Here is a 26,133-nt window from a genome sequence, read left to right on the forward strand (position 1 = left end):
TTGGTTTTTGGGTACTTGCCAGGTACTTGTAGCCTGGTTTGGCTACTGTCGGAAACAGGATGCTGGGCTCCATGGACCCTTGGTCTGGCCCAGTATGGCAACTTCTTATGTTCTTATGATATCCAATACCCAGACTGGCCAACAACTGGCACAGGGGAAACATACAGAAATTGAATAGAATGGGGATAATGAAAAACCCTGTGGTACCTCACATCGGTGTTAAGTCTACACAGAGAAGGCTTCGCCCCCCTCCATTATTGTAACCTGTTGGTGTCGATCGGTCACAAAAGAGCTAAACCATCTGAATACGGTAGAAGTCACGCCCATGTTAGGAAGGCGAGTTAAGAAAATGTTACGGTCCAACGTGTCAGATGCGATGTCCAGCAGCACTAGAAAACAAAATCTGTCCCGCTGTCAAATCCACGGCGAAATAGAGGGCGTGAGGGTAGCGATGTCAGCGTATTTATCTACATTCAGTGATCTGGCTTTCTTGCGAATATTTTTGCTGGATCTGGAAATGCTTGAATGTTTCTGGATGCGCTTTTTTTTTCGGCAGAAAACAGGAACAACTATGCGGATTTCGGAATAGGTACTCTTAAATAGAGTTGGGGACGCGGTCACGTTTGGTGTCTTCTTTCTGAGCTAGCGGGAGACTTGCGCTTCCCGGGAAATCTAGGCCCCACCCTCAGCTCCACGCAGCCTTGCTTCGGTTTCCCTTCGCCGGGGCTGGGCTGCCGCTTTCGCTTTCGCTTCTCTCCGGCAGTGGGAGGGAACCCGGCGGCCCCCCGATGGCGGCGGCTGAGAAAGAAGAAGAGGTGGTCGATCTCGGCAGGGTCCGGGAGGATCTGGAGTGCCCCATCTGCATGAGCTTCTTGAGCTGCCCGGTCACCCTGGGCTGCGGCCACAACTTCTGCCACCGCTGCATCGCGAGGCACTGGGAGGATGCGCGGCGGGGCTACCAGTGCCCGCTGTGCCAGGCCACGTGGCCGAGCCTGCCCCAGCTGAGCAAGAACACGGCGCTGGCCGCGCTGGTGGAGAAGATCCGGCCCCGCTCCTCGCCGGCCGCGGCCCCGCTCCTCTGCCCGGGAGCCGAAGCCGGGGCCCTGTGTCTCACCTGCATGGGGTCCTGCCAGCGGAGGGAGGGGGCCCCGCCGAGCCACCTGCTGGTGAGGCCGCCCAACAGCTTGGCACTGGCGGGCTGGCCCTGCCGGGACCATGCCCGGGCGCTGCAGCACTTCTGCCGGACGCACGGGCTCCCCGTGTGCCCGGCCTGCGCGGGGCAGCAGCAGCACTCGGCCTGCCAGCTGGTCGCCTTGCTTCCCGAGTTTCGGCAAAGGCAGGTGGGTTACCTCTGCTCTCGCCTGCTGCACCGACTCTGCCATAAACGCACCCGGCTGATCCCTGGCTCTTGCTTCAAAGATTTAAAAAGCACAAAATCTTTCTAAGCTAATCTTCATTTATCAGTGGTGGCTGGTGGGTCAAAAGGTAGGTGATGCGGTACAGCACCACTTAGCCGGATAAGTACGATTTATCTGGCTACGTTTTTTTGGGGGGCAGATTTTAAAACATACATGCACGGCATACATTAGTGCGCGCACAAATGTATGCCCGATTTTATAACATGTGCATGCAGCCGCGCGCATGTATTAAAATCTGGGGTCGGCGCACCGCAAGGGGGTGCACAATTGAGCACCTTGCGCGCGTCGAGCCACACTGCCTTCCTCCGTTCCCTCCTAGGCCGCTCCAAAATCGGAGAACTTCCCTACCCCCCACCCCACCTTCCCTTCCCCTAACTCTCCCGCCCCCCAGCCCTAAGCTAAACCCCCCTAAAAAATGTATCTTACCCAGTTACGCCTGCCTTAGGCAGGCGCAAGTTGTGCACACTGGCCAATGGCCGGCCCGCGATCCCTGGCACAGCAGCAAATGGCCACTGTGCCTGGAGGCTCTGGCCCCACCCCGCCCCTTTTTTCAAGCCCCGGGACTTACACGTGTCCTGGAAAAGGCCCGGCGCGCGTAGGGCTTTGAAAATCGGCCCCTTAAAGCACATTTGGGACTCTATTTAAAAAGTTCTGTAGAATGTCAAATAACTATTTTCCGACTAGTCTTTACTAAAGAAATTCCTAAGCTGCCACTTCTGAGAGCCCAATATAAAAACAAAAAAATGGATAAGTCAGACTTATCTGGCAAAGTGGCACCACTGAATATCCAGCTACAGTCAGCAGACGCCAATTACCTGAATAAGTGATTTATCTGACTAAGATTTTAGCTGGATTACTCAGGGGTGGGAAATGGGTGGATTAGAGAGGAGTTGAGTTAGCCTGGTCGGGACTCAGGGTTGTCCTAAATTTAGTTGGATAAACTTAAGTGTATCCAGCTAACTTGCTGAACCACACAGCGGCTGAATATGGACCCCAAAGTGAATTTGTGATGTTTACGCAGAAAACAAGTGATAGCAAACTAGAAAAGATATTCAGAGTCAAGCGCTTGTGACGGACCATTGAACTGACAATTGTATTTGTAGGCAACTTCCCAGTTATAGACAAATACAGGACTCATGTAGCACAACCTCAAGTATTATACTAGCAACAAAAATATTTTGCGCAATGAAGACAGGTTTACAGCTAAGGTTTGTGTGTTTAATTTTAAAAGGAGCATCTGAAGACGAAAATATCTGAAATGTCTGTGGAACTCAAAAGGAAGGAAGATGCCATTTCCAAGAAGATGGAGGAGAGCAGTCAGATAAATGCAGGTTTTACTTCCTCATGCTTGTATTAGGAACTTTATCTCTATTCTCCTTTGCTAGATTACCATAATTCAGGCCGATGCAGTACTGTGCGCTGGCCGTAGCTCACGGCTCAACACGCAATTGGATGCGCACCCATAACCCCCGATGCAAAATGGGGGTTAGCGCGTCGAAAACGCGCATCCAGTTGCAGGCGTAGCTAATAGCGCTCATCACATGTAAATTAACGTTGATGAGCGCTATTAACTGTTCCCCCCAATGCAAAAAAAAAAAAAAGTGCACCCGATATGCACATTTTTACTCTCCAAAATTAACGCCTGCTCCGAGCAGGCGTTAATTTTGGAGGAACCCAAAAGATGTATAGAAAAACAGAAAATACTGCTTTTCTGTCCTCTGATTTAATATCATGGCAGTATTAAATTGGAAGAACAAAAAGGAGTAAGGTAAAAAAAAAATGGTCTGACCACTTCCAAGGGCTGGCCCGATGGGCCCAAGCGGTCCAGGTCAGACCCAGGGATCCAGTATCCGAATTTGGAATCCAAGGTCCTTATGAAAACCACCCTTGCCAGACTGCAAATCTCTTCCCTCACAGGCAGGAACCCTTGCTGGAGACCCTCCTCCGGAAGGGCTGTTCCCGATTGGACATTTTCACTGATGTGTCACTTAATTGGTCATTTTAAGAACATAAGAACATGCCATACTGGGTCAGACCAAGGGTCCATCAAGCCCAGCATCCTGTTTCCAACAGTGGCCAATCCAGGCCATAAGAACCTGACAAGTACCCAAAAACTAAGTCTATCCCATGTTACCGTTGCTAGTAATAGCAGTGGTTATTATCTAAGTCAACGTAATTAATAGCAGGTAATGGACTTCTTCTCCAAGAACTTATCCAATCCTTTTTTAAACACAGCTATACTAACTGCACTAACCACTAGAGATGTGAATCGTGTGATCGATCGTCTTAACGATCGATTTCAGCTGGGGGGGAGGGAATCGGATCGTCGCGGTTTTGTTTTTTTAAATATCGTGTAAATTGTAAATCGGGGGAGGGCGGGAAAACCGGCACACTAAAACATCCCTAAAACCCACCCCGACCCTTTAAAATAAATCCCCCACCCTCCCGAACACCCCCCAAAATGCCTTAAATTACCTGGGGTCCAGAGGGGGGGTCCCGGTGTGATCTTTTACTCTCGGGCCTCCGGTGCGTTGTAGAAATGGCGCCGGCGCTACCTTTGCCCTGTCATATGACAGGGCAAAGGTAGCGCCGGCGCCATTTTGTTTTTTGTCCCCCGACGTCAGGAGCGTAGGAGATCGCTCCCGGACCCCCGCTGGACCCCCAGGGACTTTTGGCCAGCTTGGGGGGGCCTCCTGACCCCCCCCACTGGACCCCAGGTAATTTAAGGCATTTTGGGGGGGGGTTCGGGAGGGTGGGGGATTTATTTTAAAGGGTCGGAGTGGGTTTTAGGGTTGTTTTAGTGTGCCGGTTTTCCCGCCCTCCCCCTTCCCCCGATTTACGATTTTTGACGATAAATCGGGGGAATTCCTATTAAATATCGCTTCTAACGATTTTTGACGATATTTTAAATCGTCAAAAAACGATTCACATCCCTACTAACCACATCTTCTGGCAACAAATTCCAGAGTTTAATTGTGCGTTGAGTGAAAAAGAACTTTCTCCGATTAGTTTTAAATGTGCCCCATGCTAACTTCATGGAGTGCCCCCTAGTCTTTCTATTATCCGAAAGAGTAAAAAACCGATTCACATCTACCCGTTTTAGACCTCTCATGATTTTAAACACCTCTATTATAACCCCTCTCAGCCATTTCTTCTCCAAGTTGAACAGTCCTAACCTCTTTAGTCTTTCCTCATAGGGGAGCTGTTCCATTCCCCTTATCAATTTGGTAGCCCTTCTCTGTACCTTCTCCATCACAATTATATCTTTTTTGAGATGCGGCGACCAGAATTGTACACAGTATTCAAGGTGCGGTCTCACCATGGAGCGATACAGAGGCATTATGACATTTTCCGTTTTATTCACCATTCCCTTTCTAATAATTCCCAACATTCTGTTTGCTTTTTTGACTGCCGCAGCACACTGAACCGACGATTTCAATGTGTTATCCACTATGACGCTTAGATCTCTTTCTTGGGTAGTAGCACCTAATATGGAACCTAACATTGTGTAAGTATAGCATGGGTTATTTTTCCCTATATGCATCTCCTTGCACTTGTCCACATTAAATTTCATCTGCCATTTTGATGCCCAATTTTCCAGCCTCACAAGGTCTTCCTGCAATTTATCACAATCTGCTTGTGATTTAACTACTCTGAACAATTTTGTATCATCTGCAAATTTGATTACCTCACTTGTCATATTTCTTTCCAGATCATTTATAAATATATTGAAAAGTAAGGGTCCCAATACAGATCCCTGAGGCACTCCACTAAGAAAATTGTCCATTTAATCCTACTCTCTGTTTCCTGTCTTTTAGCCAGTTTGTAATCCACGAAAGGACATCGCCACCTATCCCTTGACTTTTTTATTTTTCCTAGAAGCCTCTCATGAGGAACTTTGTCAAATGCCTTCTGAAAATCCAAGTATACTATATCTACCGGTTCACCTTTATCCACATGTTTATTAACTCCTTCAAATTTTTTTTAAAAAGAAAAAAAACAAGAAAAAGCAACAGTTAGCAAATCCTTAAAATGTCAGCTGTAATGACTGGGTTGGGTTCAGATCTTCTTCTTTACAAGTAGCAATCATTCAAAAAAAAAACCCCCATCAACATGTAAACATTTAGCATGCAATTGTGAATTCCTTGTTCATGTTTTGTGAATCAGATTAGTGTAATTTTACTAGGAGCTGTTTCCTTTCAGATTTCCCTGTCTGAAATCAGAGCCTCCTTGACCCAGAGCTTTCAAGACATGAAAAGGATCATTGAAGGACAGAAGTGTGCTGCACTGAGGAAAGTTGAAGAAGAAAGGCAAAGAGCAGAGCAGGAAATTGCAAACGACATAAAAGCTTTCACCGTGGAAGTAACCAAACTAAAGGATTTCAGAGCCAAGAGCCAGCACACAGTGGAAGATGACTGGCTGGGACTGCTACAGGTAAAAAGCACAAACCTGTGCGATCGAGTACGCCTGGCTTACGCCTAATGTGGCTTCTTATTTCTGGTATTGTCTTCAGGACTCACCACAATGTGTGGGTGGGGGAGGGGTGAGGTTTGACATGCAAATGTTTGTTTGCTTAAGTGAGGGGGAAGGCCTTGCAGTGGGCCCTGCTTTAATTCTGTAAAAATCAGAAGTACGTAAAAATACTCAGAATTATATTAGTCATGGAGGAATAGTCTAGCAGTGAGCATAGTAGAATGCAGGCTGGGAAAGCCAGGGTTCAAATCCCTGCTGATACAGCTTGTGACCTTGGGCAAGTCACTTTAGCCTCCATTGTCTCAGGCACAAGCTTAGGGGCCAATGCAATAAGGTGCGTTTAGCAGAGCACACAGTTTTCCCATATGTTGTACACACATTTGTTTGTGCGCAAATGTTACTCCCAATGCAGCAAGGAGTTTTCTCCAAGGACAAGCAGGACGGTAAGGCCTCACACGTGGGTGACATCATCAGATGGAGCCCGGCACACTGAGTATGCCCAGCACACTGAGTATGCCCGGCACACTGAGTATGCCCAGCCTGCCCCTATCCACGCGTCCACTCGGAGTCCTTCTTCAGTCTCTCTTTTTCTGCGAGGCTGAAACCTCGCAGCCTTGGAGCTCGCACTTTTTTTGTGAGAAATTCTTGCTTTTCTTCCTTCCCAAGTCCCATCGGGAACCTCTATGTGTTTTTCGGAGTTTTCCCCTCGATATCGGTAAGTTTTTTGGTACTTTGCGGTCGGTCACCAACGGTGTCGCCTCCCAGTGGCCGCCTGTCATCGACTGTGCGTCGCGTTCTTTTCGCCATGATATCATCCGGCTTTCGCTGCTGCCCGCAGTGCCCCCGGACCATGACCATTACAGACCTCCATGAGGTCTGTGTCCTTTGCCTGGGGGCAATGCATTATGTCTGTGTCTGCGATCTTTGTGCCCAGATGACGCCCAAGGTTCACCGGGCGCACCTGGACAAAATGGAGAAGCTGTTCGGCACAAAAAAAAATCGGAACCCTCTTCTGCATCCGGGACTTCTGCACCACAAGGAAAAGGAGCCTCAGCCTCGACCCCCTCGGTAACCCGTCCGCTACCGCTCCACAACCCGGAGGTAGGGGCAGGGGACCAAGCGAGGTCAGTATCCTCGCGGTCCAGATTGGGTTCCTCTCCATCTCCGTCGGTCCCGGTGTCTTACCGACGCAGCCAGCGCCGATGCCCTGGCCACCTTCACTGACAGAGGGAGCATCGCTGCTGTCTCCACTGGTTCCTATTCCGGTGAATGACTCCTCAGACGAGGAAGGTCCATCGGGGTTGATGGTGCCCAGACCGCGCACTTCGCCCCCTCGGCAGCTTCTGGCACTCCCAGGTCCATCAGAACAGGTGCCCTCGGTACCCTCAATGCCCTGGTGTTCCCGATGCCAGTGGATCCTGCCACCCAGGATTCCACTGGTGCCTTCGGTGCCATCTTCAGTTCCGCTGATACCCCCAAGGCCTTCTGGGTTGAAGCTTGGGGCTCTGGTGGGGAGTGGCTCCAGACGTTAAAAGTGAAGGGGAAGCCCATATGATCCTTGGGAAGGTGAGGCATCCTTTTCCTCCAAGGAGAAATCTGAGGATTTGCCTTCTGAACCCTCCCCGCCGGAGGAGAGACAGAAGTCCCCTCCAGAGGATCTATCTTTTGCTGGATTTGTCAAGGCCCTGGCGGAGTCAGTACCTTTCCAGCTCTTAACAGAACAGAATTCTCGTCATAAGATTGCATTTCCAATGAACTCCTCCCCATTCTTCTCAGTGTCCTCGGTGGAGAAGCGTAGAGGACCAGCAGATACTCCAGGTAGAGCTCTCCGCCCTCTTAATGACCTGTGCGATCGAACCAGTTCCGCCTGGCCAACAGGGAGCTGGGTTCTACTCCAGGTATTTCCTGATTCCCAAGAAAACTGGTGGCCTTCGCCCCATACTGATCTGAGGGCATTAATCCGTTTTTTTGTCATGGAAAAAATCTCGTTGGGAACTCTGATCCCTCTCCTCAAGGCTGGGGACTGGCTCTGCTCCCTCGATCTCAAAGACGCATACGCCCATAGCCCCATTTCTCCCACAGATTGGAGGTATCTGTGATTCCTGGTAAAGGAAGAGCACTACCAGTATCGCGTGCTGCCTTTCGGCCTAGTGTTGGCGCCCTGTGTCTTCACAAAATGCCTGGCGGTAGTGGGAGCCTATCTTCGGAGGCAGGGAATACATGTCTTCACTTACCTTGACGATTGGCCCATCAAGATCGCTTCCAGACGGGGCGCTGTGTTCCCTACAGTCCACCATATGTGCCCTGGAGGAACTAGGATTTCCTACCAACTACCAGAAATCCCATCTAAAGCTGTCACTGCAATTGGACTTTATCGGGGCCAGGCTGAACACTATCCAGAAGAAGGCCTTTTTGCCCCGAGACCGAGCGCTGACCCTTGCTTCCCTGGCATGGGTAGCCTCTTGTTTCCCTCATCTCTCGGCACACCAGTTTCTAGGTCTTTTGGGGCACATGGCAGCGACGGTTCATGTCACTCTGTTCAGCAGGGTGAGCGTGCCCTGCCCTGGCCTTTTACCTGGAATGAACAGCACCTCACCGCCTGTCCACTCAGCTTTTTGTTTCCTTTGACAAAAACAGGTTGGGCGTCGCAGTGTCCAAAGCAGACCCTGTCCCATTGCCTGGCAGACTGTATTTCCTTCTGCTATGCTCAGGCGGGCTTGCGACTTGAAGGTCATATTAAGGCTCATTCAGTTCGAGTCATGTCAGTTTCGGAGGCTTCACTTATGTGCAGTGCCCATTGTTAAGCACCAAACATGCTTAAGGCGCTTCTCCACGGACACAAGGATACCATACCAAAATTTGTAGAAACAAATATCAATTTCTTATTGCATATCCTTGGGAGATACAAGTGGCAGGACTTCTGCTTATGCAAAGCACTAGCCCCTGTCTCTCTTTGTGTGTCAGTGACTGCTGCTTTTTATAGGTAAAACATGCAATAATCCCTAAGTTGCATGAACCTGTGGGAGCACGATGTACATAGTTTCTCATGTCATAAAAGAGGCACATCAGACTTATGTTACCCTGATCCCCTTCCCAAATTGAGGCCTAATTGCCTGGTGGTCACATTAATCTTCCATTAATCCTTTGTCCCATCATTTATTCATCCTCAGAGAGATCTTCATGGCTTAAGCAGTTTTTTTCAAGTGCTACTGTAATTGAAATTTTAGCCTGAGATTCTGCTTTTTGTGACCCTCCATCACAAGTTTTAAACAGCTCCGGCTGCTGTCCAGATGTCTCCTGTAATGTCTCCAGGTCAGGCTCAATAGTGCATTTAGAGTTCACATAGCCAGAACTGCAAACAGGCCAAGGCAGCAGAGGATTTTGGGTCATAGTCTCCATGTTGGTCTCAGACTCAGGCACATATATCACCATTCACAAGCTATGTAGGACGGCGACCTGAAGTACCTTCGCCTCTCATTATTGTCTGGATAAAGATGGACGATGTGACAGTCATTTTGGCCAGTCAGTCCTCTTTAGCCTTTTTCAACCATGAAAACCCAACTCTTTCTGCCTTGGGCCCTTTCTTTGGGTGCAGACTTGCTCCCCGTATTCTGGCAGCTCTAGTTGTACACGTTTGCACCCATTAGCTGCTGCCTTTGTTGGGAGCGGCCTGTAGCTACATATTCACCCATGTGTGAGGACTACCATCCTGCTTGTCCTTGGAGAAAGCAGAGTTGCTTACCTGTTACAGGTGTTCTTCAAAGCCAGCAGGATGTTAGTCCTCACGAAACCTGCCTGCCACCCTGTGGAATTGGGTTTCTTTCGGTTTGTTGTTTTATTTTTCGCAAATTCTGTGTTGTAAAACTGAAGAGGGACCCCACGTGGATAGGGGCATGCTGGGCTTCATCTGATGATGTCACCCATGTGTGAGGACTGACATCTTTCTGTCCTTGGAGAACACCTGTTACAGGTAAGCAACTCTGCTTTTTGCACAAAAAGTGTGCTTGTAAAACTGCACATACTGCTTAGCATCCTTGCGTGGAATTCCTGTGCAAATAAAGGCATTAACTATTACCCCCAATGCAGAGAGGCTTAACTCAGATTTTCTTAGTGCTGCAAATTTTACTGCTGATCAGAGAGGGAGTAAAGTTCCAGCACTAGTGTCCAGTCTATGGGCAGAAGCTGATTTTTGGACACCAGAACCTATAATTGGGATTTATGTGCAGAAAACCTGCTTTGCACACACAAAACATGCTTTCTACACATAAATATACTTTCTGTGCTGAATGCATTTTTGTGCACAGAACTATTTTATTTATTTTTTATTTACAGGCTTTTTTAAACCGCCTAAAGCTGAGAAACTGTGCTAAACAGTGAACAATAAAACACATAGGTAATACAATATCATGAGTTTTGGGTACATAAATCACTTGTGTGAGACTCCCCTCTTTTCTCGAGTTTAAAATGTGCATCCAGCCTGTGCCGAACGTGCATTTTAATTCCAGTTAATGCGCACATTTTCCCAGTCGGCACACTTTTTAAACTCCTGCCACATTAGCTTATTGTATTGGGAGTTAAAAAAAAATTGTAACTTGTGCATTAAGAAACTGCACCGAGTTTCAGCACACAGTTTTATCCCACTTGTTACTGCATCGGCCCCTTAGATTATAAGTTGTCTGAGGACAGGGAACTACCTATGGTACTTGAATGTAATGCGCTTTGAAGTGGCTGACTAATCACAAAAGGTGGGATATTAATCCAAAAAAATTAAGAGGCCAATACAAAAAGGTGCATTCAGCGAAAGGCACAGTTTTACCCACACCTGTGTGAGCATTTTCTGCAGGTCAACCTTACTGCCAATGCAGCAGGAGTTTTACCTGCAGAAGGATGCAGGTATAACTGTGCGTTGGTCTTAGTGCCCTTGCATGGAAAACCCATGCAAATGAGGGCATTAGCTCTTCCCTCTCAATGCAGGGAGGTGCACTGGAATAGCTGCAGGTTTCCTAGCACTGGAAACGTTACCTCAGGTCAGAGCTGGAGTTACGTTTCCAGCACTACTGTGCTGGCACAAAAAAAAAAAAAAGAAGACATCGGGAACACAACTGGATAAGTATAGACTTTGGGGGGGGAGGGTCATCCCTGAGCTCACAGAGGCTAACCGCGGCAATGGTTAGCTGCTGCCGCCACTTAGCTGGATATGTTCATACTTATCCATGTAAGTGACGGCCAGCGGGTTAAAATATGTGTTCAGCCTGTGCCAAATGCACATTTTGCATTCTACGGTGCGTTTTTAAAACTCCTGACGTATTTTCATAGCATTTGCTTACTGCTAATTAAAAATTGTAATCTGAGCCCAGATTTCTGCATCGGTTTGTAAACTGGCAGTGTGAGATGTGTATGCACTTTCAAAAGGTAGATTTTAAAAGCACTGCGTGGGCCAAAAGCAGGAGACAGGCGCCCAAGTTGGGCCAGCGCGCGCTGAGCAGATTTTATAAGCCGCCCACGGATGCGCGTATCTCCCACTGCACGCACAAGTGCAGAGCTTCTGTAAAAGGGAGGAGGTAGCCATAGGCTGTCGGGGCCTGGCCAAAGCATGTGCGCTCAAGTACTTATGAGCACAGGCACGCGCTGGGGTCTCCTGCCTTCTAAATTTACTTCTGCGAAGGAGGAATTGTAAGAATTAAAATAAAAAAATTTAGGCCAGGCAGCCGGGTTTTAAGGGTTGAGGCTAACAAGGTGGGGAAGGGTGGCTATAAAATTAGGGGCTTTGCAAGCCCTATCCCTAAACTGGGAATGAAATGGGAAAGCAGGGTAATGCGTTGGTGCCTTGTAAAATTTCCTCGACTTGCACGGTAGACGCAGGATTTGCACGCACATGCACGCGTGCATATAAAATTGGGCGCACATGTACGCGCATTCAGCCTATTTTGTAACATGCACACATATACGCGCATATGTTATAAAATGGACGCGCCTCTGGCCGCAAGCCAGCATACGCGCGTACATGTGCGCCTGCCCGGCTGTTTAAAAGTTGCCTTCTTTGCCTGCACGCGTGTTTCTTTGCAACATTCAACAAGGATGTGAAAATCAGGCTTATGTATGGCTATTCAAGCGCTGGTCAACTCTGACCCTATTGAAAATGATTTCAGCTTTATCAGCTCAAGGTTATTTGCAGAAGAGGAGGGGCCAAGCCCATGCTTCACCCCCCACCGAAGTCTGTGAAGTTTTACAGAATTTATCTAGCCAGCTGACAGATGGATGGATGGATTGAACCGGCTCCCAAGCACTAAAATCAAGTGCACTCTTGTAACCTATCCCCTGCTTTCTGCAGGGCAAACCACTGGATGAAGAAAACTGTATGATGTTCCCTGAACAACCAGAGAGCCCTGCATTTGATAGTAAAGAAGTGAGGGCTCTTGTCAGTGCTGTAGAAAAATTGAAGCAAAGTCTGCTGGAAAATTCAACATTAGAAGAATTCCCTTTGCAAGAGCAGCAAGGTCAGTGTCAGGATTTGGGCCTCCGCAATTGCAAGTCTCAGGTTTGTAAAGTTCAAGCTTGCTTTGAGAATGGTAACATAACACTGGCATTCTGGCTTACAGGCTGCAGGTTTAAACATGAGCAGTACCTTTATTTCCAAGGACGTTTCACACAATAAGGGTTTCAGTTTCAGGAATCTACGCACAAGTTCCATTTGCATTACTCACATCAGAGTCTTTCCAGGTTCAGAATCTTCATTTAATTCATCCAATATACAGACAGTCAACTCAGTTAACCAACAACCATTCACGGAAATCTTCTACCGCAGAAATAGGCAACTCCAGTCCTTGAGTGCCGCAAATAGATCTGGTTTTCAGGATATCCACAATGACTGTGCATGAGATATATTTTTATACACTGTCTCTATTGTATGCAAATATATCTCAAGGACAATGTGGATATCCTGAAAACCAGATTTTCTTGTGGCACTCAAGGAACCGGGTTCACTGCACCAACTCAACAGCCCTGGAATTGCTGGAAATAAAAATATTCCCAGCAATCTCTGAGGATCAGTCTGGCTCCTCAGGGGCGGAGCTGCAGATCTTACCTCCCACCTGATGCAAACCCTTTCTTGGATGCTCAGCCTCATTAGTGGCTCAAAGGCAGAGCTCCAGCCTTCTGCCCCAGTCATCTGCTGATCCAAGGGCAGAGCTTTTTTGCCCGTATAGCCAGCTTGCTTTTCTGAAGAACCTCAGGACACAGTTTGTCAAGCAGTGTAATAATTAGATATCAAAAGTAATATTACCACAGTGTGCCACTACTGTATATGTAACCTCTGGGCTAGTGTCCCATCACAAAACCCCAAACACCACACCTCAAGTTATGGGCTTAAACTGTTAAATTTCCATTCCTGATGTTAAGTCTCTCTGAAATCCAAGATTCCCTGTCTGCGGGGGAAGATAATTTCCTGGGCCCTGAGCATTGTTCAGTAGTTAATGCAATTCTTCAGTCTCCTGTAAACTAAGCAGTGGTAATAATCACACTAGAAGCAAATGATGGTTTCCAACTTAACTTTTACTGATTTAAAGATTAGAAAATCGATGAAAATGTTCAGTTACAAGTTCTTATTTACAATCCATTTTACAGCTTCAGATCTTCTAATACATGTATGACTTTAAGCTTCTAAGTTAATTTATTCTATTACTGATGCCAAGTTGTTTTCTTTTCCCTAATCCATTTCAGTTAATGAGGTAGTTTTGAAGCTTCTTTCCAAAATTTGGATGGATAAGATGGTAACCCAATTCAGGTGAACTAGTTTTCAGTCCAGGCCTCATACCTTTAGTCCAGATGTCTCCGATTTCTCACTCCTTTGCCTCTTTATTCCCTTAGTAGATACCTGGATGGTATCTCATCACTCTTTCCTTCAACATCATGATGATGTGTGTGTGCTTCGCACTGGATGGGTACCACGGATCTTCCTCACCGTCTCCTCCTCCTCCCTAGGACTGAATGCAGATTCATTCCACCACAGGACTGACAGTAGTCCACAGGTCTTCTCAATCCTGTCAGATGGAACACACCAAGTCCCTGGGCCCTAGGGGTACTCAGAGAGACCTTAATATGAAATTGTTAAAGGGGTAACCAAAAATAGAGAAAGGAAGGGTGGAAAAACTTATTTTCTAAAACCAAAAGGGTTCCAAAAAGGCATTTAAAGATAGGCAAAGGCACCCGTTCCTCTTTTCCATACCCAGGCTTCATTCTCAGAGGCCCATGGGTCTTTCCCTGGGAACACAAACAAAACAGGAGCCAACTGAAAGACAATCTGCCTCTACCAGGGATAAATAAAGAGTCCACACCCTAATTTGGTGGCATGGGTTTGTATGCTCTAGGGACTCTACCACAGGGGTGGGCAATTCTAGTCCTCGGGGGCTGCAAACCAGTCGTTTTTTCAGGATATCTCTAATGAATATGCATAAAATAGATTTGCATACAACCAAGGCAGAGTGCATGAAAATCTCTCCCATGCAAATTCATTAGGGATATCCTGAAAACCCGAATGGTTTGCAGCCCTCCAGGGCCAGAATTGCCCACCCCTGTGCCACCATATAGTCTGCCACATGGGGGTGCTAAAACCCAACATTAATATTATTCCCATTCCCCCAATGCCCATAGGACATTCCTATTAGTAGGAACCCATGTGGTTCTGTATATATACATCTGTAGTGCATTACTCTCTTTATTTTGGGTCCTTTTGCAAAGCACAGAAGGGGGTTGACTGCAGCCTGCGAGCAACTTTCATTCATCTTCCAGTGGTGCAAGATCATTTCTTGCAACCCGCAGATGTCATTTCCTTCTTCCCCTACCTGCTCCTTACCCACTCCCCCAAAAGTGGCCTACCATTTAGGCAGGGGACACCATTGTTACCCTTGGCCCAAAAAGTTTGCCCACAGCAGCTCTGTGACTATGTATGCTTTTTTCTTAGACCATGGGCTGTTCTCACCACCTCTGGTGAGGAAAGTAACTGCAAGGGCATGGAAAGTTCTGGATAATTCTTACAGGAAATGACATTAGGCTATAGGAAGGGCACTTTGTAAGCATGTCAGTGCCTGAAAGAATCAACCTTAGTCCAAATCTGTGAAAAACAATGATCAATAAAGTAGATAGAACGTACAAGTTCACCTTTCTTTGGGCCAGTGGTACAGTTCTGGAGACCACACTTTCAAAAGGATGTAAATCAAATGGAGTTGGTCCAGAGAGTATTTACTAAAATGGCCAGCTGTCTTCCTGATAAAAGACATAAAGATCTAAACATGTGCATTCTGTGATAGAGACATTTAAATACCTCCAAGGAATAAATGCACAGAAGGCAGGCTTCTTTCATCAGAAAGGAGGCTCTGGAACGAGGGATCATGGGATAAGGGTGAACGGGGTAGACTCGGGAGTAATCTAAGGAAATATTGTCTTTATAGAGAGGATGACAGAGGCATGGAACAGCCTCCTGGTGGAGATGAGAACAGTATCATTTTAAATGAAAATGACAGCAGAACCCCCCCCCCCCCACACACACACACACACACAAATGGCACATCAGTCCGTCCAACAAGATTTTTTTAGGGTTGTAACTGCTGCTCCATCCATTTTACCCCAGTGCTTTTATTATCATTCTAGGGATCCTTTGTGTTTATCCCATGCTCTTCTGAATTACGAACAGAATCAGAATTCAAGAAAACATGGGACAAGCACAGAGGGTCTCTGAGGGATAGGAAAGGGCCATAAAGCTGAGCAGGAGATGCGAATGGGGCAGACTGGATGGGGCGTGTGGCCTTTATCTGCTGTCATATTCTACATTTCCCTGTTCGTACCCAGATCAGTCCAGACTCCTGGGTTTTGCCTCCCCTCCAGCAGATGGAGACAGAGAAGTTTTAACGGACTCCATCCTATACCCCTGAGGTGCCACCTAGAGTCTGTCAGTATTTCTCTGTCTCCAGCAGATGGTGGAGGTGCAAAACCTTTAGTCTGGGTCTGAGGGATAGGAAAGGACCATAAAGCTCAGCAGGAGATGCGGATGGGCAGACTGTATGGGCCGTGTGGCCTTTGTCTGCTGTCATATTCTACATTTCTGTGCTAACTAGGGGTAGGTATACCCCTGGGGCATTTTGAGGTCGGTCAGGGGGTTCACTACTGCCACACAAGAAAGGGGAGCCCAAACTGTAAGAGTCGACCACCTGTTACTGCACAGAAAGAGACAATCTCATTGCTGTTGGAGTTCCCTTGTCAGCAATGATCTGCACTCCTAACTAGAATGCACGTTAAACTATTTTTAAAAATATGCGTGAGAAGTAAGGTGGATAGAATATTGCCCACTTTTAATCCCCATTGCCCTAAAATACAATTAAACTTTGCCTGTGACATTCTCCCCCCTGCTGCAGCTTCTTCCATTTCTCCCTCTTTCTTCCATTTCTTCCTCAAGCTTCAAACTGGCACCAGTTTGTCAGGAAGAGACAAAAAAAAGCACCACCAAAAAAAAAAAAAGTGTCCTTCGTCTAGCTCCGCACCACCAGCTCTGTCACCCCAGCGTCACTTCCTGCCGGGCCCCAGTTTGAATTCAGCAGAGTTGGCGTCTGGTGTATATCCGCTTATTATTTAGCAGTTAATTGCCATCTGAAAAACAAGCCCAAATAGCATACTGAAATGTAAATGCAGCATTGTTTGTGAATTTTGAAGTTTTGTGACACCGGGGATACACAAAACATCTCAAACCTTTGAAAGGGGTGCAGCATTTTTGAAAGATTGAGAACCTTTGCTTTAGTCTTGGTTTACACAGTGAACGTTACCCAGAGCTTCAGTCCGTAGTAGGTAACATTTCTTTCCCTCTAATACAAACATTGCAAGTCTGTGTTCATGATGTCAAAAAAGTACTGGCCTGCATTTAGCTCTGGACATCTGGGGGTTAACATTTTAAACGCAGCAGCTTTTTGAGTTTGCTTGGCTGATTTGTTCCTTTGTGCCCTGTCCTATCAAATAAAAAGGAGATCCAGGAAGCCAGAAACCTCTGCCTCCTCTCCCCTTCTGCTACTAAAAGTCGTCATGATTCCTGCCACTAACCTGATGCTTCTGACAGCGAAATACTTGCAGATTTTTGTCGCTGTTTGATGTAGGGGTCTTTGGGTTGCCTTAACTATGTGTCCTGACAGGAAGACCTCTTTTCACGTTTAGAGCAACCTGCGGCATTACGTCAGGGAGACCGAGGGCCTTCTTTGTTTCCGAAGACCCCAAATAATCCAGCAGAGCTGAAGCTGCAGCAGTTCTCTCAGTGTAAGTGGACGGCTTGGAGAGTAAACAGAGACCGGGAACTGTAAGGAGTTGGGATAATACCCGTAGTGCTTCAGCTAATGCATCTTGTACTGCTGCTTTGGGCATGGCGGTGGGGGAAGGGAGGGGGGGGGGGCGGTGAGGGATAAATATAAAAGAACAATATATAGACTTAGACCATAAGCTCTACAGGGGACTCCCTTACTTTATGGTACAGTCATTTTTTAGGCGTCCTTCAAAGCAGAAAAGAACGCTTTATGTCCATGCCCTGTCCATCTGTCCGTGGTGGCTCTGTGCAATTCTGTTGGCTACCGTGTGGGGATGCTGTCAGTTATGATCAGTGTAACAAGTAGGCTCAGCAGCCCCTCCTGCAGCACCAGTGCCTCTCCGTGCAGGCCCCCCCCCTGGGTCTGGCTCTTTCCAACTTGTTGTACTTGAAGCTGATCTCAGATCAGTTGTACCATTCTTCCACGATGGCTGGTAACAACTAAATTTTGTAGATGAAAGTTGTTTTCACCGGGCGAGCAAAACTGCCGAGGGCCGTTCTGTTGTTTTTTTTAACGCGCGTTAATCTTTTATTACATTTCTGTGTGGTGTCCTGTTTGTGTTATCAATATACTGCACATATTGCCAGCTCTGCATATAAGTTCTAAACTAACAGGAACATTTATGTAGTTACGTGCTATAAATATTATTAACTAATTACAGCTGGTTCTTGTTCTGTGAGCCTGGAGAATAAGGAGCTTCACTTTGCTGGAGTTTAAACCTCTGGTTTTGCACAGATTTTATTCCAGGATCCTCCCTCCAACCTTAAGTTGTTTTTTTTAACAGACCTTCCTGCCCATTGCTGCTTGTTTTGTGTTAGAAAATATCATTATGCTTTTTTTTTTTTAACTTTGTAGGGTCTGCCCATGTGACTTTCGACCCTCAAACCATCAATTGTTACCACAGGCTTTCACCGGAGAAGAAGGAAGTGAGAGTGGTAGCTGTTAAGCACAATTACCCACCGACTCCTAAGAGATTCATCATCAGTCAGGTGCTGTGCTCTCAGGGCTTTGACCATGGGTGTCACTACTGGGAGGTCAGCACCAAGGACAGCGAGGGATGGGCCATAGGCGTAACTGACGGGAGGATTGGCAAACGTGATCGTCTGGGGAGAAATGGCTCCTCCTGGTGTGTGGAATGGAGCAACAAGCAGCTGTCGGCTTGGCATCAGACCTGCCACGCCTGCCCAATCCAGACAAAACCTCAGGCTGTGGGGGTCTTGCTGGACTGTGACAAAGGGATGTTGACATTTCACTCCGCAGATGATGGAACAGTATTACATACATTTGAAAGCCTTTCCCTCTTTCCAGTTTTTCCTGCATTCTGGTTGAATGGCTTAGGGAAAGGGGCATCCTTAACTATCATATGACAAGGGAGCAGGTTTGCTCATTTCATTTTAAAGCTGGGTCCATCGTTCCTGCTGCAAAATTAGAATTTGCAGCCCGTATGAAGACCCATTTACAACAGCTACATCTTCTGCTCACGGCAGAATTAAGACTGAAGGATGAGCAAGGAGGAACTCAAAGGACCAGGAGACATTTTCCCAGCTGTTGGGTGTTTTAGGATGTTTTTATTGTTATGATGGAATCATTTAAAAAAAACAACAAAAAACAGCCCTTATAGTTAAATTGTCTAATCTCTAGTTTGTCCTCTTACAGCAAATGTGAATTTTGCAGAGATAAGGGGGCACTGTTGCTTTAAATAAAGTTTTAGCTTACAGAAACAAGAATGTGACAGTAGAGAGAGACCATATAGCCTATCTGCTCATCCATTGAACTCATTTGGGTTTACAATTCCTATCACTCGCTCAGAGATCCCCCTTTATTTATCCCACGTTTTCTTGAATTCAGATACTGTTTTTGACTCCACCTCTACTGGAAGAATGTTCCATGCATCCACCACCCTCTCTGTGAAGAAATATTTCCTAAGATTACTCCTGAGTCTTAACACCTTTTAACCTCATCTCATAACCCCTTCTTCTAGAGCCTCCTTTCCATTGAAAAAAGCTCACCCCTTGTGCATGGAAACCTTTGAGATATTTAAATGTCTCTTATCATATCTCCTCTATCTCGCCTTTCCTCTAGAGTATACATATTTAGATCTTAACTCTCCCCATATGCTTTAGAACTAAGTGCTGCGGGACCGGGCCGTGCCCTGGTCCCTCCACCCACCTTGGGGCCGGCCTGGCCCGCGCGAGTCCGTCTCCGGCCTCCCAGGCCTGTTCCGCGGCCTGCCGCAGCGTCCCCACTGCGAGGGAGATGCAGCCGACTCCCCGTCACTGGCCCCGCCCCCTAGGCACGCACGCGCAGGGGCTCCAGTCTTAAAGGGGCCAGCGTGGGAAACCAAGGACAGCTCCTAGGATGACATCAGACGCTGCAGGGTATATTACCCTGCAGCTGGGATGGGATCCTCGCCTTGCAACGAGGTTCCTCAGGTTTTCCTGACTGCTAGTTGCTGCGACTCTTGGATTGCTTCTGTCTTTGACCCGGCTTGCTTCCTGAACTTGTCTCCTGCTTCCGCCCCTTGGTTTTGGTATCGACGTCTGACTCTTGGCTTCTGACCTGGCTCCGTTCCATGACTTCGTCTTCGGCTTCTGTTCCTGGCTTGGTATTGACTTCTGACTTTCTGGCTTCCGACCCGGCTCTGTCCTCTGCTTCGCCCCTGACTCTGACTCCTGGCTCCCGACCCGGCTTGGCTCCTGGACTCCGACTTCGGCTTCTTCCTCTCCTCTCGTATCCGGTACTTGCTGGCCCAGAGGATTCTCCTAAGTCCCAGCGGCTTGGGCTCTCATGGGCTCCTCCCGGGGGAGCTGCGGGCTTCCGAAGGTGAAGACTCTTCATCTACCTGGGTCCCGTCCTCATCCATCTCTTCAGTCGCTGCCTGGGTCCTTGGTCGCATAGGACTCCACCTAAGTCCAAGAGGTCCGGGTTCCTATGGGCTCCTCCTGGGGGGACCTTGGACTTCCAGTGGTGAAGCCTCCTCTGAGTCTCTTCCGAGCTGCCTCCCGGCTGGGACGCTTGCTGTGGTCTTCCATAGCATACCATCTCCTGTCCCAACCGGCCCAAGGGTCCACGACCGTAACACTAAGACTATTGACCATTTTAGTAACCACCCTGATTTCATTTTGGCCAGGGCTTTTAGAAGGCACAACCTGTATAGGGAACAAAAATTTGGCCAGGGCTTTTAGTTCACCTCACTTTTGCCCCAGCCCTCCTGTCAGGGGATTTACACGTGTAAATGTAATTACTATTGTAGAACATTTCAAAAGCTATTTCCCCATGTAAAACGCACTTACATGGGTAAACAGGTCCTGCGCGACCGGGCGTGCATACTGTGCATTTGCACAGGGCAGTGCACTGGGGGGGGGGGGGGGGGGGGGGGAGCAGGCCTGGGGCAACAGGAGAGGCCACAGGGCCACTGGTGGAGCCTAACTGCCGCTGGCTGAAGAAGGAGAGGGGCCGGCGGCGGAATAGAAGTCAACCCACTGGTGACTCAGCGGTTTAAAATGAGAGGCCGGTGTTCCCATGGGTGAGTGCACCCCACGCACTTTACCCGCCATTGCACACAGCTTACGCGCCATCCCCCCCCGCAAGCAGGAAGGCTGGTGAGCCATGGTGGAGTTCATCCCACCAAGGCCTGAAGACAAGAGGTAGCCCATGGGGTCGGTGGTGGAGCTCATCCTATCACGGCCTGACGAGTGAGTGAGTGAGGGACAGCCTGAATGTATCTGTGAGAGTATGTGCGCCAGTGTGAGAGCCTGTGTGCTTGTGTGTGTGTGTGTTTGTTTGTATCTGTGTGAGCCTATGTATCACATATAGGCTCTCACAGGTTTGCACAAACATACATAATGTATCTGTGAGGGAAAGGGAGCCTGTGTATATGAGAGAGAGGGAATGTATGAGAGAATGAATGTGTTATTGTGCGTGTGTGAGAGAGACGATAACATTTTTTGCATCCCTATCTCACCCAATCCTCGATCTCAAGGTGACTGGATATTTTTTAATCCTTATTAGTTTTAATTATTGGGTGTAATTTGATGTTTCTACTCTTTTGAAATATTACATTTTTTAGGGGAATAGAACATTTTTTAATTACTGGAATTTTTATTCATCAGATGTTTTAAAATATTTTATTGGTGTTTGGGAAATTGTCAATAGTTCATTAACTGTTTTGAAATATTCTTTTTATGAATATGAGAACATTCTTTTTCACTCAACGCACAAATAAGCTCTGGAATTTGTTGCCAGAGGATGTGGTTAATGCAGTTAGTGTAGCTGGGTTCAAAAAAGGTTTGGATAAGTTCTTGGAGGAGAAGTCCATTAACGGCTATTAATCAAATTTACTTGGGGAATAGCCACTGCTATTAATTACATCAGTAGCATGGGATCTTCTTAATGTTTGGGTACTTGCCAGGTTCTTATGGCCTGGATTATCCACTGTTGGAAACAGGATGCTGGGCTTGATGGACCCTTGGTCTGACCCAGCATGGCAATTTCTTATGTTCTTATGATTTTAATATTATGGTTGATGTTTTATATTTCTTGATTTTATTATTTAATGTTTTATGAAGAATGGTAATGTTTCTGTTTTTCCATTGTTGCTCTGCATGTAGAGGCTTGTTGTGGGTTCCATTTCAGTTCTTCTCAGCACGTTTCTGTTTATACTTTCTGATCTCCTTATTTTGTATGTGTCCAGGGTCTCTCTGAGTTCTGCATATGTGACCGAGGTGAGGTAGTTTGCTGGCATGTAATTTCTGTGTAGGGATCTATAGCAGCCTGGTTTCCTAATAAGAGTTTTATTGGTGTTCTAGGGCCTGGTGTAATATGTGCAGTGTTGCCTTTTCATATATAAGACTGTTAGGGTTGTTTTGTTATGAGAGGTTTACTATATTATAATGCTAATTCTGTTTGTTCATAGCTTTCTGAGGGCCAAGCTTACATCCAATATGCATTACAAAAAGTCAAATTCCATGGGCGCTTTTTTTTGCAGTTTTCTGGTAGGCACCAGAGCAGTGCATGTAAATATAATATGCATGTTGTGTTATTTTTGCCTCAGAAGACTGTACTTTTGAATGATGTTTGTCAGGTAAAATTTGTTATAAATGCATAATTTAATTGTGTGTGTCTGCAAAGGGTGGGTGGCTTGAGTGCAAGGCTGTAAGGTTTGCCTGGGGTACCTAATACCCTTCCCTATCTGTGGGCTTCTGGCATGGGTGGGGCGTTTCATGTTTTAAAAATATAGATTGCAAGAGGGAGCTGGGCTTTATTCGATGGGAGAGGGACAGAGACTGAATTGGAGGGGGGAGGGGGGCATCACAGTAATTGTTCGCACAGGGCAGCAAAAAAAGCTAGCACCGGCCCTGCGGGTAAATCTATAGATAATTCAGTGGCATATATTGTAGCAATTTCCAAAAGCCCACTTACACAGGTAAAGTGCATTTACACACCTAAAACCCAATTTTAAGCATGTAAATGCTTTTTAAAATCAGTCCCTGTTTGCAGAAAGAATTAAGGCTGCAAGTGCACCATAGCAGTTAGAGCAGGAAACAGGAAATGTGGAGATCCTGTTAGGGATCTGCTGCTGGAGTTAGCAATCTGTTGTGGCTCTGTTGCTGGATACTCCTGTAAAGGGAGGAGTCAGCAATCTGTTGTAGAATCGGCTGCTAGAGTTAGCAATCTGATAGGATCCTGCAGCTGGATACGCTCACAAGGGGAGGAGCCAGCAATCTGTTGTAATACTGATAGCAATCTGTTGCAGGATCTGCGATGCGGATGGGAGGAGCGAGCAGATGCGAGTAGCAGTCTGATAGGATTCCACCCCCAAGGGGAGGAATAACAATCTGTAGTGAACTGCCTCCAATGGGTCTGCTAAGGAATGGCAATGTTAATGCAGACTGCAGAGTTGGCAATCTGTACCAATGGAGTACTGGATATGGTGCTCAGCTTGACAGAAAGTAAATAGGTGAATCCTTGGGCCGATGGCAGATGACAGCGCCCCCAGTAGGAGACTGACACAGATAGTTTTTTATTAGATAAGCAGTATAACCACCAGAGGTGGCAGTAGTGAGCTGGTATGCCCGGCAGGGCTGAAGTCCCTCAGATACTGGAACTGCAATTCCCAGGTTGCTGAGCTGCAAAGTTACTGTAGAGAGTGAATAGACAGGATATGCAGATATACATAGCCAGTACTAGATGATAACTTACACAAGGTCTTGAGATAGCTCAGTAGCTGGAAAGGGTTAGGCCCTCGAGGAGCGAGTACCTGGTTCCAGGGAATCTCCGAGAGAGCGATGGTCACTCACACTAATCTGTATCTGGAATAGCTTCTAGTCAATAGAGAATCTTCAGAGTGTTCAGGAACATAGGCCCTCGAGGAGCGAGTACCGGTTTCTGTATACCATCTGAAATAGTAACTCACAATGTCTGTATATGCAATAGCCTCTGGACAAGGAGAATCTTCAGAGTCTTCAGGAACATAAGCCCTCGAGGAGCGAGTACCGGTTCCTATCTGTAGTCTGAAATAACAACTCACAATGTCTGTACCTGCAATGGCTTCTGGGCGAGGAGAATCTTCAGAGCGTTCAGGAACATAGGCCCTCGAGGAGCGAGTACCGGTTCCTATCTGTAGTCTGAAACAATAACTCACAATGTCCGTCCATGATATTTGGTCCTCTTCCCAGAAAAATATCGTAGCCATTTCCCCACAATATTTTTTATTGTGGAAAAACTCCACAAGAAAAAAATAACTGCAAGGAGCCCATGGGAAATGTCTGATGTTAACCCCCAATAGGTCTGAGTAGATTCTCATACACCCCCCATCTCCTGCTGCCTGTCGAGATGACCCATAGAAAAAAATAAAAATTTTAATTGCTCCAAATGTTGCAAGGCACCCTCCCCAAACCCTTCTCTTTTCCAAAAAAACAAAACAACCCCTACACCCTCCAGTTCCCCCCAACCATCTCTCCAGACCCTCTCATACCATAGAAGAATTCCCTGGTGTCTAATGGTCCCTCCCCCAATCCAAACCTTTGAAGAGGTCCCTGGAGGTAAAATATCTACAACCCCCTAGATGCAGTTAAAATAACACGGCTTCCCTTCATTTTTGGCAAGCCATGCTATTTGCATAGGATTACTTATGCATTAGCTGCTTTGCATGCATTAGTATATTTTATGCGTGCAAAGCAGCTAATTTCAATAGGGGTGGTTTTAGATCAAAATATCATGCCATATTGCCATGATAGGAAATGAGCCTGCAATAAACAGCGTTTTACACATACTAAACACTATTTTTCACACGTTAATTGCTTATTGAGGCTTTAGTAACGTATCCCTTAGGTTGCAAGCCCTTTGGGGAAAGGACATTTAACCATGTGAAGCATCTTACACAACACTATATATGGATGGTGCTACATAAACAATATAATTATTGCTTACATACAATATAAGTTCTAAATCTTGAGAATTGCAATTTTCTTTTTCTCTCTTCAGTCGTGTTTAAGTCCACTGAAGCTTTTCATTGTACTGCTGAGTTGCGATGGCTTTCTTATTCCCCGCACAATCTGATCTGTCAGCCTTGTTCTGCTTTTCTCTCCAAGGCACAACTCCTGTCTCTAGTTTTTAAATGCAGTCCTGGAGCACTATAACTTAAGGAGAAACATCCTCTCCTCTCCGGTTATAAATCAGGGTGAGATTTATGTAGTGTGCGATGCTAGCAGTATTGAACAGACTCCAGACCAGAGGATTCTGTTACTGGCCTTCTAACTCAGACCGCTGTCAAAGCAAAGATGAATTACCACAACATAGTTAACCATAGGCTGGATTCATTATATTTGCAAAATACAGTGGCCCGCTTTTACATGTTAGATTTATAATATTGCAGCAGATTGTTTTCCTAGATGTATTTGTGGAAAATGTATTAGATGCAGCTGTAATAGTGGCTTTATAAGCTTGCATGTTATTCAGAAACCTCTCTCATCAGTTCATAAGAATGTCCTGACTGGGGCACAGTGACTTCCTCTCATGCTGGAACTGTATGAAATTAAAGTGCTCTGACTTTTGAGTTCTAGAATACACAGTAACAACTGAGCCATATCGTGTTCCATGTATTTTGTCCATTCGTTTTATCCCTCAAAAAAAAACCCATCCTCCTCTTCTCTCCAGCACTTCAAACAAATAGACAAATGAACCCAGATATGTTCAAGCTGTTTTATGTAAGTTTTAAGAAGTTGCCACTAAGATGACACCTCCTGGGGTCAATGTCTTGTGTAGGATTTAGTTTATTCTAACCTTGTGTTCAGTTGAAAATGGCATGTCTTGGACATACTGATCTGCAGTGACATAGAAGGGTTCTTTGCTATCCTAAGTGCTGTAGACTTCCCAAGAAGCTCAGTAGATCCCCATACACACTTCACGGCTGTGGGAGTGGGGGAAAGCGAAGATGCTAGGATTAATACCCCAAGTCTTTTAATATTGGGCCTTCACTATGTCATTGATTTAAAATCTCTTCCGTAGAAGTGTACAGCATTTAGGATAGCAAAGAACTTGCGAAACACCGTCAAAAATACAGCCTCTACTGGAGGAAAAGAGGACATGCTGGACAACTATGCCCGATATTGGCAGCCCACTGTCAAGGATGGTGTTATTATTTGTGATAGTTGTGGGTGGATCCTTGGGCTGGTGGCAGATGACCACGCCCCTAGGGGAAGATCCTGGTCTTCTTTTTGCTGCCTTCTTTGCCTCCCTCAAAGTTGTTTGAGGGAGGCAAAGAAGGCAGCAAAGAGGGAGTATCGCAAGAAAGCCCCTTTTCCTGAGATGGGTCAAGGAATCCAAGTTCACCATATTCCCCCAAAACATCACAAATGTCATCTTCGCCCTCCTCAACAGGTGCTGCAATGGGTGAAGAATCTAGG

At 46.6% G+C, this 26,133-nt stretch overlaps 1 protein-coding gene across 2 annotated transcripts; it reads left to right on the plus strand.

The window, feature by feature from the left end:
* The first annotated feature begins 564 nt into the window (after positions 1-564).
* Positions 565-19,583, plus strand: LOC115090980 (E3 ubiquitin-protein ligase RNF135-like). Of its 2 annotated transcripts, none has more exons than XM_029600721.1 (6): positions 565-1,340; positions 2,650-2,745; positions 5,622-5,852; positions 12,223-12,388; positions 17,085-17,183; positions 18,083-19,583. In XM_029600721.1, exons 1-6 carry the CDS (start codon positions 789-791, stop codon positions 18,592-18,594), a joined length of 1,656 nt encoding a protein of 551 aa, XP_029456581.1. In that variant the 5' UTR covers positions 565-788; the 3' UTR covers positions 18,595-19,583. The 2 variants fall into 2 exon arrangements, with proteins under 2 accessions (XP_029456581.1, XP_029456582.1); XM_029600722.1 differs by having other exon boundaries at positions 12,223-12,429; positions 18,083-18,221.
* Positions 19,584-26,133: the final 6,550 nt, after the last annotated feature.

Source organism: Rhinatrema bivittatum, chromosome 4 (assembly GCF_901001135.1).
Source record: "Rhinatrema bivittatum chromosome 4, aRhiBiv1.1, whole genome shotgun sequence".
In the NCBI taxonomy this organism is placed as follows: domain Eukaryota; kingdom Metazoa; phylum Chordata; class Amphibia; order Gymnophiona; family Rhinatrematidae; genus Rhinatrema; species Rhinatrema bivittatum.